Raw genomic sequence first — 20,493 nt, 5'->3', positions numbered from 1 at the left:
CTCTAACCACCGTACCACCTAGGTGCCCCATCATATTTCTATTAGGCTCATTGTTTGTTGTTCTTAGCACTCCCAGTCCAACTTTGCCACAAACCCTTTTTATTTATTCCTTCAATTATCTACTCATCTCTACTTTTTTTTTTTTTTGGTTCAATCATAGTACTGTAAGGTTTGCAAAGTGCTTTATCTACATCATGTCTTATCCCATAGGTCACAGGAGGTACTACCATGCTTGTTTTTCTGCATCTCCAGACAGCGGTCATTGATGAGGTGGACTGACCCCAGGCGTTTTACTTCTTCATTCACACAAAGGTTCTACAAGACAGAAGGAAAAGTAAACTTTACTTGCCAGGACTTGCATATTCTTTGGCAAAAAGGACTGAAAGAACTCTCAAACCTGAGAGCGTCACTGGGTATCTGGGAAAAGTTCAGAAAATACCAAAAGCCAATTTTCAAATTTCATGTACTTTTCTCTAAAGCTTAAGCCCTACATTCCTACAGTGAACTGGGTGGCAGATAAGATTCTATGAGGGAAATTACTTGTCAGAGATCAAGCAACAATGTACAGGTAAAACAAGGAACCCCAATGTCTTGACTCTCACCCACCTGCCGGGAACCGAGAGTGATAAGTCGCGTCTCTTTACCAAAGGGGCTCTTCTGTACCTCATGCACAAACTGCATCAGCTGAGAGTGTGTTCGGCTGCAGTAATAAATCTGATTGAAGAAAGGGATGAATTTCAAAGAATTGGCTATGACATCTCAAGCAGATTTTCCAATAATTAAAACATAGAGCAAGAGACCTGGAGATATAAAGGAATAAAAAAGGAAAGGACCTGCCCACAAAGAAGGTACAGGATGCCACAGGAAGAGCAATGGCTGCAGAGATGGAAGACCTGGACTTGAAACTCTGCTCTGCCACTTACTACTGAGTGACCCTGGGCAATCATTTGACCCCCCCCAGTACCTCAATTTCTATACCTATAAAGTGAGGGGGTTCAATTAGATAACTTTCAAAGGTCCTTCTGGGCAGCTAGGTAGCACATAGGATAGAGTACTGGACCTGAAGTCAGGAAAACTCATCTTCCCGAGTTCAAATCTGGTCTCAGACACTTACTAGTCACGTGACCCTGGGCAAGTCACTTAACCCTGTTTGCCTCGGTTTCCCCATCTGTAAAATGAACTGGAGAAGGAAATGGCAAACCACTCCAGCATCTTTTCCAAAAAAACTCCAAATGGGATCATGAAGAGTCAGGCATGACTGAAACAACTGATCAACAAAGGTCCTTCTAACGCTAACTCTTTGATCCTATAATTCTATACAAACCTTTGGCAAAAAACCATTCTCTGCCATTTTTAATGAGAAGAATCCAAATTTCCCTAAATTCAACCTTCAGCCCCAGCAAAAATTTAAAATGAATTTTAAAAAGCAAAAGCAGTAAACACATCCTTTAAAGACATAATAAAAATAGTAATTGATACTAGGAAACATAAGCAAAACATAAAGACCTAAATAAATATTGACATGAATGGATAAAAGAAAAAAACATAGAAACAATAACTATGTGAAAAAGAATAATAAGGATATGAGAAAACAAAATCTCTGAGATTTTAGAAAGTTGAAAGAAGTTAAACAAGTCCTCAGAAGAAATATTTATCTGGGAACATACATTATCAAATCAGAAAAGAAAGAATTAATGAACTAAATATTCAATTTAAAAAATTAGAAAAAAATCAACATATGGACAAACCCAAAATGGATGCAAAAGAGAAAATCTTAAAAACTTAAGTAAAAAGTGAAAAGCAAAATGACTACACATTAAAAAGCAAAACTTAAAACATTTTTTTTGAAAGACTAACCAAAAAAATCCACTAAACAATAAAATTTTGGCTAACCTAATTAAAAGTAGATGAAGGAAGAAAATCAAATTAACAACATCTTAAAATGAACAAAATAAGAGAGAATAAATAAAAATCATGTTCTGATAAAGAACCTACATAACCATATGCTAGCAAAACTGAGAATTCAAAATATATAACATAGCCAAATTAGCAAAACATGAAAAAAAAATCTCAATCCAATTTCAGAAAAAGTCAACAAGCATTTATTAAGTGCTTACTATGTGCCATGTAATAAAACTAAGCTACCAAAGGAAGTAAGCTACTAACTAATTACCAAAGGTAAGAAAAACCTGATCTAGATGAATTTACAGGTGAAATCTACGAAACTTTCAAAGAACAACTAATATCCATATTATACAATTTATTCTCAGAAATTGGGCAAGAAAACACTTTACAAAACTTCTTTTATGAGACAGATATAGTATCAATTCTTAAATCAGGAAAGGATAATAAACATCAATTCAAAAATTTAAATAAAATCTTAGCAAAAAGACTACAGCAATATATACAAAAAATATTCATTATGATCAACTTCTGATGCAAGGATGTTTAACATTAAGAAAATAATGCAGCTAATCATATTAAAAATACCCCAAGACATATAATACTATCTAAATGAACAGATTTTGTACTATAGTGATCAAATTATCAAAAGGACACTTCCTAGAGACAGACAAAATAATAACAGAATTCATTTGGGAGAACAAAAGATTTAAAATCTCAAGGAAAATAATGAAAAAAAAGTAAGAATGAAGGAGAACAATGATTTCAGATCTCAAATTATATTATGAAGTAGTAATCACCAAAGCTATTTCATACCAGTTATAGAAAAATAGATCAATGGACAGGAGAAGGAAAAATCAGAAACAATTATAAGAATTCAGTGTTAATAAAGCCAAAACAAAAACTCTTGGGGAAGAACAGCCTATATGACAAGAACATCTGGGAAAACTGAAAAGCAATCTGTAAAGCAGAAATTGGGTTTAGATTAGAACACTTTACACAAAGTACCACAAAAAGCTCAAAATGAATATGTGACCTGACTGTAAATGTAATGCTATAAAAAAAAATCTTAGGTGAGAACCAGATATGCATGAAAACGTTTACAGTAGCATTTTTTGTAGTTAACAAAAAATTAAAAACAAACTAGAAAGCCACTGACTACAGAATGGCTAAACCGTGATACATGAATGTGATTAAATATCACTGCACAAATGGGGGCCTTAGAAATTCTACAAAGTGAAGTTAAAGAGAACTAGAAAAATAATATACACAGTGATTACAATAACGTAAACAGAAAGAACAATGATTCAAAATATAAATAGTGAATGCCTTAATGACCCCTAATCTTATCCTTCTTCCTCACCATGACTTCTAATTCCCCTTCATCTTTCATGTCTTTCTCAGGTCATCACCCCTGCACTGGTTTCCTTCCCTTGGTAAATCAATTCAACTCTACACTACCTTCTACACTCAAATCTCTTGACCTTTATACCATGCCAAATTACAATCTGTATTACTTTCAACATGTTTCATCTCTCTCAGACTCATTATACTTACCTATAAAGTAGGAGTAAGAATAGTAGCTACCTTATAGTGTTGTTGTGAAATATATATAAAGATATTTGCAACCTTAAAGTGCTAAATAATCATCATCATTGTCATCTCCACTAAGGGTCTCATATCCAAAGTGTACAGAGCAATAACACAAAAACAAAAACTCAAGAGACGTTCCTTAAACACATAAGTAGCTCAAAGGATTGGAATAAAAATTCTGAAAAGAACTACAATTATCAATCATATGAAAGACAACACCAAATCATTAATAAGAGAAATGCAAATCAAAACAACTCCGAGGTTTCACTTCACATCCAGGAAATTGGTGAAGATGATAAAATCAATGTTGGAGGGACTGTGGAAACACAGGCACCCAACACACTGGTTGGTCCAACCATGGAATTACCAAAGAAAAGTGACTAAACTGACAATACCTTTTTACCCAGAGAGCCTACTCTTAGGTAGGCCAAGGGGGACAAAACAGAAAGAATGTCCCCATATAAACAAAAATGTTTTTAGCAGCACTTTTTTACAGTAGTAAACAACAAGAAAGAAAGGAGATGTCCAATGATTAGGAAATAATTAAACAAACTGTAGTACATAAATGTAATGGGATATACAAGTGAGGAAGAAATGACTAAACATTATTCCAGAGGACCAATGTAGAATGCTACTGAATTCCTGACAGAGATGTATGAGGGACTCAAAATTCAGACTGATAACATATATTTTTGGACAGAGCCAAAGCTTCATTATGCATATTTGTTATAAGGGTTTTATTTTTCTTTTTTACAATGGGTTGGGGCAGGAAGAGAAAAAAATGCTTGCTAATTGAAATAAAAATATAACTCCTACCCTTTTCTGCAGAAATGGGGAGGACTAAGTACAGAACCTTGCAGAGACTGTCTCAGTTGATATGTTGGTCCATTCTGTTTAACAGATTGTTTTTCTTCTCATATTTTTTGTTATAAGGGTTGGCTCTCTGAGTAGGGGATGACTATAATGGGAAATGAAAGTGATGTAAAAACAAAAGAGAGCAATAAAATTTTCCTAGTTGGGTGGTGGGAATCAATACTACTTACATGGGGGCAGCTAGTGGCACAGTGGATAGAGCATCGGCCCTGGATTCAGGATGACCTGAGTTCAAATCCAGCCTCAGACACATAACACTTTCTAGCTGTGTGACCCTGGGTAAGTCACTTAACCTCCATTGCCCAACCAAAAAAATACTACTTACAAAAAAATCTCCAAGATGTAACTGGGTCTCACCTTAGTTACATGCTCCTCTTCCAGATCTTCATCATCCTCTTCAAGAACTCTGCATAACAGAGGGAAAAAATACATACAAAAAGAATGAAATGCTTTTTCCTCAATAAAACCCAGGTTTGCCTAGATGAACATCAGAAGGGCCTAAGGAGGGAAAATGTAGTTGCAACTCTGCTTCAGAAGACAATCAAAGTCAGGTGGCTAAGCACTGGGTGAAAGGAGGTAAAAATACATTTTATAATACAGAGGACCCATCAGGGAACAACTCTGTTCTGATTAAAGAAGCACACCAAGGTATACAAACCTCATTTTTTTTTACTACTTAACTTGACCTCCATACCTGGGCATTGGAAAAAAATGAAAATGAGAAGATATTGTGACACTTTGAACAAACTAGAAGTTAGAATATACTTGGGTTCAATTCTTTGGACCTTGAGAATAAACAACATTCCTACTCATTTCTTTAGTTTTCCTAATCAATGAGGAAGCAAAATTCTCTCAGTGTTTTACTCCGGGCAAATACTGTATTCTTGATCATTAAAGAAAATTCTCTGCCACAAGTAGTGGCTACACTGTATAGCATCAACATTGCACTTGGGAGTCATAAACCCTGGTTCTGACATAGTCACATAGTCATGTGACTATGGGCAAGTCACTTAACTTATCTTAGCCTCAGTTTCCTCATCTCTAAAATGGGAATAATACTGCCACTACTAATGTCATAGAACTGTTATAAGTACTCTTTATAAACTATAAAACACTGTATAAGAATGAGCTATTAAGTAACAATTCTTTTTATAATCACTTTAGATAGGAGTTAAACAAAGAATAGAATTCAAGAAATCAGCTTTATTAACCTCAAAGGAATGATAAACTGTTCAGGTCTAGTGAAAAAGTAGCCATTTGCCAACATGACAAAACAGGAAAATGATAAATGTTGGAGAAGATGTGGGAAAATTGGAACACTAATGCATTGCTGGTGGAGTTGTGAAATGATCCAACCATTTTGGAGAGCAATTTGGAACTATGCCCAACAGGCTATAAAAATGTGCATACCCTTTGACCCAACAATGCCACTTCTAGGGCTGTATCCCAAAGAGATCATACAAATGGGAAAAGGACCCACATGTATGAAAATATTTATAACAGGTCTTTTTGTGGTGGCAAAGAACTGGAAATTGAGAGGATGTCCATCAATTGGGGAACGGCTGAACAAGTTGTGGTATATGAATGTAATGGAATACTATTATGCTATAAGAAATGATGAATAGGCAGACTTCAGAAAAACCTGGAAAGACTTATATGGTCTGATGCGAGTGAAGTGAGCAGAACTAGGAGAACATTGCACACAGTAACAGCCACGTTGTGTGATGACTAACATTGATAGACTTAACCCTTCTCAGCAATAGAAGGATCTAAGACATCTCCAAAGGCCTCATGATGGAAAATGCTATCCACATCCAGAGAAAGAACTATGGAGTTTGAATGCAGATCAAAGCACACTAGTTGCTATTTTTTTTCTTCCCTTTTGTTTGGTTTCCTCTTTTTGGTGGTTCCTCCCATTGGTTCTAATTCTTATTTACAACATCACTAATGTGAAAATATGTTTAATAGGAATGTATATGTATAGCCTCTATCAAATTGCATGCCATCTTGGAGAGGGAGGTGGGGAGGGAGGGGGAGAAAAATTCAAAACTCAAAAGCTTATGGAAGTGATTCTTGATAAATCAAAATAAACTAATTTTTTAAAAAAGTAGCCATTTGAAAAATGGATGTCACAGACAATTCTGGCTTAACCCAACAGCCTGAGATTCAAACTACACAGCAGACTCTATGAGCATTTATTAAGCACTAACCACTGTACAAAACTAGTCTCTGCTCTCCAAGATCTCACATGGCAGGCACATGAAGGACAAAATGGAGTCAGGAGACTGAAGGCAGGGAGTCTACTGTAAGGCTACTGCAGTAGTATAAGCTGGTGGTGATAAAGGCCTGAACATGGTTGGTGACTATGTGAATAAAAAAGGAGAGGATGCATAGGAGAGATGTTTTAGAGAAACTACAAAATGTGCAACTGATTGGATATGGAAGGAGGAGAGATGATGGGAGTCCCATTGACAGTGATAGGGAATTCTGTTTTGGACATGTTAAGTTTCAGATGTCTACAATACATCAAGTTCAATATGTTTAATAGGTAGTTAGTGATACAGGACAGGAGCTCAGTAGAGACTACAGTTGGACAGACAGATCTGGGAATCATCTACAGAGAGATGGTAACTAAACCAGTGGAAGCTGATGAGATCACCAAGTGAGAAAGTACAGAAAAAAATAAAGAAGAGGCATATCATATTACAAAAGGTAAGGGACAAACTTGACCTAAGCAACTTAATATAATCCTACAAAGAAAATATGGATCTTTAAGAGATGAGAGGTATTTCCAGCATTCCTGATAAGACCAGAACTAAGCAAACAATGAAGTACACACACAGAAGCCAAGAGAAACAAAGAAAAGTAAACACATGACTAACTGGAAGAGATAAAATATTGATAAATTGCCAGTATCCTAACAGTGAGTCATTTGAAATAAGGGACTGTCTTGCTTTTTTATGCATATTCCCAGTACTCAGTGCAATGTTTTGCATATGGTAAGCAATTAACAGTGCTTTTTCCATTCATAACTGGGTGAGAAGAGATAAATGTCCCTTTTATAACTCCATTGTTTTCAAGAGCCAGAGAGGGAGTTAAAGACTACCACAGGGCCAAAAGATTTTTTTTCTTGGTTTTGTAAGTTTTAAGAGAAGAAAGAAATGGGAGGGGGAAAGAATATACTAAGAGAGAAAGAAGGAAGAAGGGGTAGAACCTACTATCTCATAGAATAGGAGTAAACAAAAAAAAAGACTAGTCTATAAAGGAGGAAAGGGGAGAGGCAGGAGTCATATAAAACTCACTTTAATCTGAACTGGACAAAGGAGGGTTGAACATACATAGTTTGGCATAGAAATACAGAAAACTCAACAGGGAAACATGAAGGGATGATGGGGGGGAAGGGTTTATAAGATGGATGGTTGAGTGGGAGCTAGATACAATGCAAATTTCAACCTCAGAAGATCTACTTATCATAAAATTAAAAAAAATACAGTATAAGATTAATGACTAGAGTCTGAGTGAAGAGAGAAGGGACAATGGCATAGGAACAGATAGCTTCAATTACCAGATAGCTTCAATTACAAATAACTAGTTTTAATCACATTCCTTCTCCTTCACCACTTTCCTTCTTCTTTACAAAGTATGGTGCAAGAAGCAAAGAAAGATATATAAGAGAACAAACTGGAAGGAAATATAAGTTATTTTTTTTCTTTTAAACAGCACTGGTAGCGACTTGTTCCAATATCCATAAGTGCTAAAGAAGGAGACAAACGACAAAGGCAAAACAAGAGTTAAAAGAGCTGGAGCCCGTGAGTACCTAGTTCCCTATGAGTAGCAGGTAAACTTAAGATGAGGGAACGGTATCTTACCCACTAACTGTTTTTTTCTCCTCATCACTGTCATATTCAGCAAGAACCAGATCTTCTTCCCTGCCAAGCTCTTCCTCTGGCTGTCCACTCCCTGCTGCTGCTAGCATCTCCTTGCTGAGGCGTAACAGGCGCTCCATCTCTTCTTCTTCTTGTCTCTGTATCACAAGTATTAGAGGAAGGAACCTTCAGCAGTAAGACAGAAGTTCATTCTCCCATTAACTTGACCAACCCTAGCATTTGGGGTTTGTTTCATCTTTTGGCTGTGGTTTTGTTTTTTCAGCTCTTTAAATTCAATTCTGCCTCTAGGATGGCTGGGTACCAAAGTGAACACATTCTATGTGTCCCTTGAAACATTCTATGTGTCCCACTGTGATGACTCTATATGGTCTCCACTGGGAATATATCAACCCACCTGTGTCACATACAGAGGGAAGAACAACCTTCCAGCAGGGACAAAGGGATCCTACCATTCTGAGGGCAAGTTTTAGCCATTGGTTGTCAAATGCTGATAGATTTCTATTGAATGACTACAAGAAGTTAACATATAAGACTCATCTGGAGAAGGCAGTCTCTGATCAATACTTCATTCCAAACTGTCCAGCAATTCAGACAGTGGAAAAGCAGCTGAAGTCTTGGCCACTCCGACTTAATAAAATATATGGTTCCCACAAGCCACAAGGTCAAAAACCTAGATTTAAGCCATTTCAAGATACTAAACTCACCATTCTTTTGGCTGCATATTTTAAATGTGCATTGTGGCGTATCTGTTGGAGATGCCCCTCTCGCTTCTTCCTCCTGACTTGTTCATCCTAAAGGATAAGAGAAGTCTAACAGAAGCTCCTGCAGGGTCTTATATTTGGCCTTTCTCTGTGAACTCTTATTGCCATCTTCACAAGAGGCACTCTCTATTCCTTCATCTCTTCGGATATACACTTGGAATTGCTAGCCTGCTGTAGCTCTTTCCTAAACCTCTCAAAGCTTCAGCTCTGCTACCCATGACAAGAAGCACTAGCATTTTTTCTCCCCAGCCATGTTCTCTTAATGGATTTACTCCTTAATTAAAGTTATGGCTGATGAGTCATATTGCCAAGGAAAATAGATAGGTCATTTCCTAGACAGGGTAATGTTAAAATCTTGCCTGGAAAAAGACCATGTGCTACTACTTAATGACAACCACCCTACAAATCACAGCAATGGAGAATTACAGTTAATTAACGGCAGAGGATAGGGGAGCTAAGAAGTACAATAAATTCAAAGAAGGATCAACTGAAACCTAGGTCTTGGAGCCAATAGACAAAGCTGACTTGGAATCAAAAGATAAAGGCTAAGATGAGGTCCTTTTCAACCTAGAGTAATTCCATGCTTAATGTTCACCTTTCTTACTATCCTCAAATTTTTTTACCCTTAGTCTGTCTATCTTATCCTTTTCTTCTTTCTTCTGCACAAATTGGGCAATCCAATCAGGCTCCCCAGCAGGCTTTGAGGTATCTGGAACCTCCTGGCTAGTAGACATGTGAGGTGGAGGTTCTTCCAAGTGATTTGATGGGGCAATTCCTGTATCAAGAAGACGGGCTTCTTCTTGCTGCTTCTTTCTTTCAAAATCACGGAGCCAAGAAAGGGCTCCACAAATGAGACTTAACGATTTACCCTAAAAAAGAAAAATTAAATTTCAGGAAGAGACTGCAAAACCCCCTTCCAGCCTTTTTCCCCTTTAATGAAGACTTGAAAGTTCCAGTTGAAAGTTTTATTTGTTTTTAAATCTAACTGGCTGCAAAACATTTTCAATAGCCTATAAAGAAGCCCAATCTTTCTGATATGCATCCCAGCATCATAACCATGCTGATAAAGGCAAGAGAAGTCTAGACAAAGATTCTCAGGGCCGTGATTCATGAATTTGAATCTCATCCAAGTTTGTGCTTGCCCAAAAACTATTTTTTTTTTTACCTGATGGGCCTGTGCCCATGTTCACAGTTGCAAAAGTGAAAAAAGAAACAGAGGCAAATTTTTTTTGCCTAAACTCAGATTATGAAAACCACTGGAAAGTAGAGTTACCAAAACAGGATGGTATTCTGTCACAGAAGACAAACACACTAATTGGTATTTCATGTTACAGCCCTTTGATTTTTTATTTTTGTTTGGTAATCAAAATGAGAGAGCAATAGAAGAATCAAACAATTCTGTCTCCAAGATTCATTGGCCACGTTCCCTCCCAGGATCCTTCTTAGTCTTTTTAAGTTCATACTTACAGTGCCAGTTGGACTCTCAAATATTCCAATCTTTCCAGCCTCCAAAACACGGTACAGCTCTGCCATAAAGTCCTTCTGGATAGAGTAAGGAGTGTAGGGAAAAGGAAAATGTATGCTTCCTTCCTGGATTTGATCTGCCATATTCCTTAAAAAGTTAAGTCATTACTTGGAGTTAACTTCCGAGAAACAAGAAAAAGGCAATGATCTACAGAGCAGCCCCTAAGAGTAGCTTCGTTATAGACTACCTAACTCTATTTACAATGTAAAATTTTTGAATCTCAGGCCATACTTGGTAAAACTCTCATGATGGCAAACTCTGAACTAGAGTGATGACTGAGTAAGTGGAGACAAACAGGCAGACGGAAGAAGTCATATGGAAAAATTTGCTGGCATTATACATACATCTGCTGATAACCACTGTGATGACAAGCAGCCAAGGGCAGACCCTAAAGAGAAGGTTTCTTGATAATTTCAATGCTACCTGAGTAACATCTACCTTGAAGGGTTATTAGAAGAAGCATTTTAGATAACATAAAGGGCTTCAGGGTCACATGTGCAACAAGATGATTAACTACACACTTTTTCTGATCTTTGTTACATCTTTGAGCCAACTTAGTATTGATAGACTCCAGTTTTAAAGATTTCATTTTTGTCTTAGGAGTTAATATATAATAACTTAAGATATGGATATGGGAATCTGGAGGCTTACAGTGGTCAGTGCCGTCCTAGGTTTTGAATGACATAGATCACACTGATTGTCTGAAGCTCCAGAATATGATAATTCTTAACTTCTCATGTTAGATTTTTTTTACACTAGAATGTGTTTAAATTAGAAAAGAAAGATGCTGAATGAAGGCTTTTGGAAAATCCTTGTAGGTACTTAATAAGTATTGAGAATAAATGTTTTCATTTATTATTAACTAATTGATATTGAAACAAGAAAAAGAACTGTATCCTGCCCTAAACTTGATTAGTGAAATATGCTTTGTGAGGTGAGCTCTCTTGGGACTGTAATTTCATTTACTCTGAATGAAGTAAGGTATAACTTATTTGATTATTGTTAATCCAGTATTCTACTGGTGGATGTAAATGACTGAGAAGGTTAAGAAGAAGGCCTTATAAAAGTAATGGCAAGGTCCTCTTGACTCAGTTGCCCCACTATGCTATTTCTTTTCTAAACAGGAAGGTTTCTCATCTGGTTAATCCTAAGCCTGGCTATGATACCCTGTGAATAATGTGGCACTCTGTTGCACGACTGGTTGTTCTAAAAGGTTTTTATGAGAGTTTTTCCCTGTTATACCTATGATAGATCAGACTGTGCTTTTAGGCTCAGACCTGAAGAAATAGTCTTAATGTTGTTACAACTATGTCTCTCCTTCCTTTTGTAGACAATCTTGACATCCATTGCAGCTGAAGTGTAAAGATTTTTTCTTTAATGAATCTTATTACAATACTCAGACATCTCTGAGTTACTATAATGGGACTCAAGTATACAGGGCATTACTGTTTTTATTTTTACTCTGAATTTGTGGCCCCTATTTGTTTCAACTTCCTAACCTAAGCAACTAAGAGAATCAGTTCTTAGGCTTGCCATCCTTTTGCTAATAGTTAAATATATTCATGTAAAAGATTATGTCCTTAAAGTATCTCATTCTTTCTGAATGATCTGAGGATAACATATATCCTCAAAGGGGAAGGGGGGGAGGGAGAAGAAATATGATAAAAGATGTGATAAAGATGTAAAAGTTTTAATTTTTTAATAAAGCAGTAAACTTCACTTTGAGGAAGCAACAAGATTACTGTTACCCCTTGAGAACTAGAATACATGCAATTGGGCTTCCAAATGTTGTTTGTTTGTTTTTTTAATTAAGAACAGTGACAAAAGGCAAAGTAAAGATGATAGTTCTAAATTACATATTTTCAATTTTGTCCTGGAGGTAAGAGGGAACTACTAAGTAGGAGAGCGGAATTTCTTTCAGGCGCATTTAAATATTCACAAATGCCTAGCCATACAACTGCCTAAATACATAGACTTAGGATATGTTTTAATAACGATCTTTGGGTGTATTTAAATAATTGTTTATAAAGTCTCAAGTTAGACTGAAGTTTTCACATATAGAATTGTTTTAATTAGTTGTCAACAAACTTTTAAATCATGATTTTTATTTTGGAAAATTAAAAGACAAAGAGGAAATAAATGTTACCCATTTCCTTCACAATACAACTTAAACTATTGTACCTGGAGGTACATACAATATATGTACACACACTGGGAAAAAAGAAGAGAAATACTTGTGGACAGAAATACTTCTGGTCCAGGATGACCAGAAATAGAGCTCCTCATCAAACCACATAATATTGGTCAATAAATATTTTAAAGCATTAACTTGACACTCTAGAAAAACAAAGGATGGCTCAGTGAAATACCATCATTCTCTATAAACCATATATTTTTATGGTTTTACAAACAAAAACTAAAAATCTAGTTAACTTACCTGTCTAAAGCGATACATGGACAGTAATACAGAATTTAGTATTCTCTATTACTCAGTAGAAACTGTTGCTTGCCCTAAGCAAGTGGCCAACAGTCACTTGCTTTCCTTCGTTTAGTACATGTGGTTATACTTCATATAAAATAACTGGGGTGGGGGCAGCTAGGTGGCACAGTGAATACAGCACTGGCCCTGAAGTCAGGAGGACCTGGGTTCAAATCCAGCCTCAGACCAAACACTTGACACTTACTAGCTGTGTGACCCTGGGCAAGTCACTTAACCCCAATTGCCTAAAAAATAAATAAATAAATAATAAAATGAAATAAAATAACTGGATACAGGTTCATTAAAAAAAATAGGTCTTTACAGTCATATAATCCTAAAGCAATTAGCTTTAGAAAAAGCTAATGTTGAAAAAAAGCTAAATGAACAGGAAGAAAAGGAGGAACAACCCCTATAAAGGGTATGTTGGAACTACCCTATTAGATGTAACATATGCTTTTATTAAAAGTTGCACATATTAGAAATTTACCAAGTCATATACAACTTTTTGTTCTTCTTTGTATGAGGAAATATTCATGTTTGTTGATATTTATCAAGTTCAGAATAAAAATAGTTTTAAGAAAAAAATTTTAAAAGCCAGCTTAGGGGCAACTAGGTGGCTCAGTGGACAGAGCACCAGCCCTGGAGTCAGGAGGCCCTGAGTTCAAATCTGGCCTCAGACATTATCTGGATGAACCTGTGCAAGTCATTTAAGCCCAACTGCCTACCAAAAAACAACAACAGCTTAAACTCTACCTTCTAACCTTGTACATATTTCCTCTCCATGTATCTTGCATAAACCTATTTATATACATGTTATTTCCCCCATTAGATTGTAAGTTCTTGGATGGCAAAGATCATTTTCAACTTTTGTTTAAATCCCGTGTTTAGCAGCGCCTGTCACATATAAGACGTGCTTTAAAAATGCTTGTTAATTGAAGAAATCATTACCGAGCCAAAGCAGAAATGTATGCTAAAGGACAGACAGGAAGGCAGTATGTACTAGGCAGTCTCTGGCCTTAGGACCTCAGAAATAGCAGGTTCCCCCCTAGACCATCAATCCTGCTTCCAGCCAAGTCTACCTACCTACAGCTAAAGTCCAAGGGAACAACCTCTATATATCTCCTTCAGCAACTACCTCTGCAGGTGCTACAGCAGCCACCTCAGCAATCACTGCTTAATAAGATCCAGAAAATAAAGTTTTCGACTTCAGAAACATACATGGTTTTATCAGTGGGACACAACATGAAAGAAAATGCATCACCATCCATCTTGCTGGTACACCTAAGGTCCACTGAGCCTTTCCATCTTTACAGTGCCCTGGCACACACTAAGCACTTAACACATGCTTGCTGACTGACTGCCCTACAGCTGAACTCTTCTTTTTGTGCTGTTTCTCCCATTAGAAAGTGAGCTCCTTGACAGCAGGGACTGCTATATATCCCCAGCATTTAGCACAATGTGGAACAAACTGTAAACACTTAATAAATAAGTTTTCATTAATTCTCCTTCGGTAAAGCAATACTACTACTATGCATATATTCCAAGAGATAAAGGAAAGGGACCATATGCATAAAAATATTTATTGCAACATTTTCTTGTTATGATAAAAAACTGGGAATAAATTAAGTGCCCATTAATGGAGGAAAGGCTGTGCTACATAAACATGGTAGAATATTATTTTGCTATAAGACACGACAAATTCAGAGAAATCCTGGTAGACTTGTATGTATTGATGCAGAGTGAAATGCTCAGAACCATAAGCATTTATAAGATGACCACAATAATGTAAAGGAAAACAACTGTAAATGTTTATAATGTAAAATCAAAACACCAATAAAACTTTTTTAAAAAAAATAATAGAATAGTTTAATAGAGGATTTGAGCCAAATAAAGGATGACAGAGAAGGGTGGAAGAAAAAAAAAAGAAGGGGACAGAGAAATTCCAGAATCACTGCACTTATTTTTTTGACAGGGTAAATAAGAGTGATAGATCAGGGGAATGTTGTAGAGCTGGAATGCTTAGAATTTAGCAAAGCACTTGACTCTCTCATGTCAAGCTTGTGGTTAGGATGGAGATATATGGGCTAAACAGGAGTACATTTAGGTGGAATTGGAGGGGCTTGTTCTTGCCCTTGTGCTGTTTAATATTTTTAATCAATGACAGATGGAGCCATAAATGGTATACCTGTCAATTCTCAAGATGACACAAATCTAGACATTGCTAAACAAGGTGAAGGGCAGTGACAAGGTCTTTTTACATTCTGGCAGAAGCCTAGAGTTTTGTGGCAAATCTGGTAAGACGAAATTTAGTAAGGATAAGTGTAAAGTTCTACCCTTGAATTTTAAAAATCACCTCAAAAACAAAAGATGTGGAGGCATGAGTAGGAGATAGTTCCTATGAAACAGATAATAATCCAATACAATAAGCACTGATTAAGTACCTACTATGTGTCAGGCCAGCTGAAAAGACAAAATCCTTGTTCTCAAGGAGCTTACATCCTACCAGGAGGCTACAACATGTCCATAAATAAGCAATTTTAAAATGTGTACCAAATAAAATATAGTACTGGGGACAAAGACTAAAAACTGGAGGAATTATGAAAGGCTTCCTGAAGTTTAGGCCTTGAAGGATACTAGGGGTTTCAAAGGTAGAAAAGAGCATAAGAGTCTGCAGTGGCAGAGATGGCAGTTGGAATGTCATATATAAAAAGCAGCAAATGTGTCAATTAGACCCTATAGACAGCGTGAGGGACTGTAATGTACATTCGGCTTAAAAAGAGCCAGACTGCGAAGGGCTTTAAATGCCAAAGAGAAGAATTTGCATTTTAACTTAGAGTCCATAAGGAATCACTGAAGTTTGCTGAGCATGGTTTACGGCACAGTGAATCCCTATTCTTTGAAAACATCAATTTGGCCGCGTGTGGATTGGATAAGGGAGACACAGGAGGCAGGACTAATAACTGACATTAATATGCTGTTGTGAGGTTTGCAAAATGCTACTCACTTCGGACTCGGAAAAACCCTTGCCAGGGAAGGTGTCTCCGCTTTAAAACTGACAAATGGAGTCTGAAGCTGAGGTAAGTTGAGTCACTGGATCTGGGCTGAGTCCAGTCACTATTGAGCATACGAGGCTAAAATAGAAAGCTCATTTCCCTGACTCCATACTTCCTCAAAAAATGGGAGGGGCCCCCAAAACTTAGCACTTTAGTGTTTTTAACTTCTCTTCACAACAGCCCACAATCGGGATTATTCTACCCTTTTTCTGAGAATGAAGTGACTCGCCCAAGGTCACGCGGCTGATAAAGTGACTGGGGTCTCTCCAGATTCTAGGTCCAACACTATCCACTACGGCACCTATGGCCTTAGGCAAGCCAATTCCCAAGTCCTCTGGGCCTCAATTTTTCCATGAGTGAAACGACTGTTAGAGTTAGTCCCACAGACCGCGAAATTCCGAAACTCAGGAGCCACACCCCTCTACGTAGGGGGCACCCCCCCGCCCCCAATCCGGGTCTTCCGCCCGGCGGTTCGCCTCCCCATCCGGGTCTTCCGCCCGGCGGCCCCCTCCCCATCCGGGTCTTCCGCCCCATCCTTCTTGCCCTGCCCCCTTCCGCTGGCACTGTTGAAGGGCCCCTTTCTACTTGGTCCCGCTCTACACCACGCTCTTTTCCGAACCCGAACCGCTCCTTTGTCCGGCGCTCGCGTAGCCTTCTCCCTTTCCGCTGAGGCTGGCACCTGGCATGAGCAAAGCTTACCCCGTTTTGAAACCGCCGCTTCCCGCGGAGAGCGTCGGCCTCAGGAAGGACGTAACCACGCACGAACGCCTTCGCGGCGGAAGGAGAGCCGACTAAAGAGCTAGTACACCGCCCCCACCCTCGTGTGTTCCTGGGTATTTGCGCTTGCGCGTCCTGCTCGTGCTGATACGAACCAAGAAGTCCTTACAGACATGCGAATGCTATATACATACACGCTTCTGATCTCACAGTCATACACATACTTTTTTTAAAAATAGTATTTTATTTTTTACAGTTTGTAAAGACAAATTTTAACATTTCGTAAAAGTTTTGAGTTCCAAATTTTCTCCCTTCCTCACTTCTCCCCTCCCTAAGAAGATAAGCAATTAGGTATAGGTTATGTATGTACAATTATGTAAAACATATTTCCATATTAATCATGTTGTGAAAGAACAGAGCAAAAGGAAAAAAATAAAGTGAAAATAGTAGGCTTCCATTTCCATTCAGACTCCATCAGTTCTTTCTTTGGATGTGAATAGCATTTTCCCTCATGAGCCCTTTAATAATTGTCTTGAATCGTCGTATGGCTGAAAATAGCTAATTATACTGGTATAAAGAAGACCCCAGACTCAGCTCCGAAGGCACACCTCCTTGGAAGGGGAGAAAGCCCAAGTGCAGAGGCCGGGGCAAGCTTTATACTTAGTAATTGCCTAACTCCTCCCTTCTGGATAAGGATTGGTCCGGTTCTGGATTACAATCTTCCTTATATGCCCCACCCTAGGCACATACGTGTCTAGAATTGTGTTGTCACTTCCCCCCCCCCCACGGAAAAGTTAGCCTGCCTGGTCTGATTTCTTATCTACTTATGTGGAAACTTAACTTTCATTTCTCACAATTCCTCCTCTTTTATTTTTAAAGTAAAGATTTGGTTTCCAAGCCTTCCCAATTTCCTTATCCTCTAATCTCCTTAACATGATTTCACATTCTTCATCACTGGGTACTCACTGGTACTTTTTTTTTTTAAGGCAACTGGGGTTAAGTGACTTGCCCAGGGTCACACAGCCAGTGAGTGTCAAGTGTTTGATCTGAGGCTAGATTTGAACTCAGGTCTTCCTGACATCAGGGCCAGTGCTCTATCCACTGCACCACCTAGCTGCCCCTACTCATTGGTACTTTTAATCATCATCCTTATATTGCCAGAGCCTGCCATCTGAACTCCTGCTGTGGGTCCTAGTGGGATAATCTTTAGTGAGGGATGTCTCTATCAACTGTTGTACCAGTCCCCTAGTGCATGGAACTATGCAACATCCTGCAGCAGTTAATACTCCTGAATGGATACAGCCATTCCTTTCCATTTGCCAAATCAGAATTCTAACCATCCTTCAATCAGTTATCTATCCCAGAGTTCCCTGCCAACTCCTCACCTAAAGTGGTTAAACCTTGCGATGCCTTAGTGATGGTTCCATCTGGGGCTGTACTGCTGGGCAACATTTCATCACGGCATTTTGGGGACTTAAAAAAATATGGGAGAAGGGAGGGAGAAATTGGCCAACGCATTGACAAATTAAAAAGGGGGCAGTCCCCTTATTAAGTACAGATGCAGAGACCCAGGAGTAACGATAAATTGTCCATTTAAAGCTTCAGAAGTTTCTTCTCATACACCTGTCCGACACTCTGCACATTATCTGGCGAAGTCCTCTGGTCCAAGTGCTGTTCAGACAGCATCCAGCCGACTCTCTCCTTGCAGAGATCCTCCTTCTTGTGTCCACTCTCCTACAAGATTGATCTCAGCACAGTTTTAAAATTAGCTTGCCAATAACCAGGGCAAATAATGAAAGTTAACTCAACCCCCATGTCTCCATTAGTACACGGTCAAAATTGGAACCTTGGCCAATTGTCATATTTTAAGAAACTCAAATTAGAAAAATTAGAACCTAGCCTTACACTCTGCATTACTTCTAGTTTTGTACCTTGCATTAAATCAGAATTCATTCTTATTCATATTCCCCCATCAGGAGGATGAGATTCCACTAAGGAATTAATAACAGACCCAATACATAGTAGTTAATTTAAAACTAGTACATATCAAATACTAAAACAATCCCAACTTCTAGTCATGTACAAATAAATAATCCTTAATACAAATGGATGCTTCTTTCAAGGCATTTACTTTTTATTTAATATGTCACAAGCTATTCTTCTAACATAAATTAATTGTATCAAACTGAGACAACTTACAACTTTAACATTAACACAGTACTAAGTAACAGAATAATATCCTAGTTCCACAATCTCCTGGCCTAATTATCCTCATACCACTATGAGAAATTAAAGGATCCTGATTTATACAGGAATATACTAGTAACATGTCAAGACTGAATGCTTAATTCTGAAGTTCTAGGCCAAATAACTCAATCTTATACTTACATCTTACTATAATAACCTCAGATGTTCCTGCATCAATCTGGTTTTAATAGACTCAATATATTATCCTTACAAAACTTATGATTATAGGAATTTGCCATGAAAGAATGGGACCATAACTAAAGTAAGGGAACAGTGCTTCCCGAGATTCACGTCAATTCCAGGCAGAAGTTATATATCTAATGACCAACTGCATTGAACCAGACTTCAAGTCTGCCAGGTGTCATAGTGGGGAAATTGAGTCAGGAGAATCCTACCTCAGCCATGCAGAAAAGTCATTCTCCCAGCCTTCCCATGAGAACACCCTCTTGCAGCTCATAGGGGCAGCTCGCAAACCTCTCTGCAGGTTGCTGGTGTCATGGGTCAGAAGTTCAATCAGCTCCTTGTTAACCATACCTGGAGCTAGACTCAGAACAGCAGCTCATTAACAGTCCCCAATATCTTGGAGAGCAAATTCTCCTCATCAGGGTTTCAGGTGTGACTATAGTTTCACATTAATTAGGGAACATCTCCGAAGTGAGCTCTAAGTAGTTTGCATAACTTCCTACACATGTTCTGGTTCCTCATAACATCCTGAGGAAAATAAAATTTTCATGAAGGTCTTAAGTTGCTACTCTCAATCTATTTGCCTCTCTGTTTCTCAAGCTTATTTATCCCTCTCTAACCATTCTTAATCTGAAAGAAGGAGACACTTTCAGGACTTGAATCCTATACATATAAGTTGAAACAGTAATTTTAACTCTTGCTAGGCCATGGAATGAATACAGATCAAAACAGTAAGATCTTCCCTACTTACAGTTTATATGCTTTAGTATTAAACACTACCTTAGATCTCTGATGCTGCTTCCATTGAGACTATTTCTGTAAGAGCACCCAGTTAAGTCCAATCCAAGGACACAACAAACCCAGGAATGAAACTCTTAAGTTCATATTAGGTTTGATCATAATTTTATGACAAATAGAAATTTAGTAGGCCCTCTAAAAGAATATCAAAGATTTCATCAAAACATTTTTTTCATAAAAGTATCTCCCTTTCTTAAAAACAACTTACAATTTCCTAATTATCATAAAATTCCCAGTTACCTAAATTCTCTAGTCAAAAGGTGTCTGGAATGGGCCACTTACTCAACAAGAGTTCCATAACACAAAACACCTGCACAGGACTGATAAGAATTATGAGATTTTACAAAATCTCTTTTTGGTATAAATATCAAGTTTCTTTTCACACACACACACACACACACACACACACACACACACACACACACACACCCCACAAAATATTTTTACCAGTGCTGACTTAAACAATAACTCCAAA

At 37.8% G+C, this 20,493-nt stretch overlaps 1 protein-coding gene across 10 annotated transcripts in view; it reads right to left on the bottom strand.

Annotated features, from left to right (window-relative positions):
• Nucleotides 1–16,805, bottom strand: part of DDX11 (DEAD/H-box helicase 11) — a 34,234-nt gene extending 17,429 nt beyond the window's left edge. For 7 of the 10 annotated variants that reach the window (XM_027857304.1, XM_027857309.1, XM_027857308.1 and 4 more), the window contains exons 1-8: nucleotides 16,773–16,805; nucleotides 10,484–10,628; nucleotides 9,640–9,885; nucleotides 8,960–9,046; nucleotides 8,238–8,392; nucleotides 4,726–4,774; nucleotides 607–714; nucleotides 228–315 (exon numbers count right to left, since the gene is read on the bottom strand). In XM_027857304.1, coding sequence (XP_027713105.1) covers nucleotides 228–315; nucleotides 607–714; nucleotides 4,726–4,774; nucleotides 8,238–8,392; nucleotides 8,960–9,046; nucleotides 9,640–9,885; nucleotides 10,484–10,624 — 874 coding nt within the window. In that variant the 5' untranslated portion in view covers nucleotides 10,625–10,628; nucleotides 16,773–16,805. The other 3 variants (XM_027857305.1, XM_027857306.1, XM_027857307.1) reach the window with 3 other exon arrangements.
• Nucleotides 16,806–20,493: the final 3,688 nt, after the last annotated feature.

The sequence above is a fragment of the Vombatus ursinus genome, unplaced genomic scaffold (genome assembly GCF_900497805.2).
Source record: "Vombatus ursinus unplaced genomic scaffold, bare-nosed wombat genome assembly UNPS02012082.1, whole genome shotgun sequence".
NCBI lineage: Eukaryota > Metazoa > Chordata > Mammalia > Diprotodontia > Vombatidae > Vombatus > Vombatus ursinus.
The sequence above is the reverse complement of the archived record's forward strand: the minus strand, read 5'-3'. Positions and strand labels throughout refer to the sequence as shown.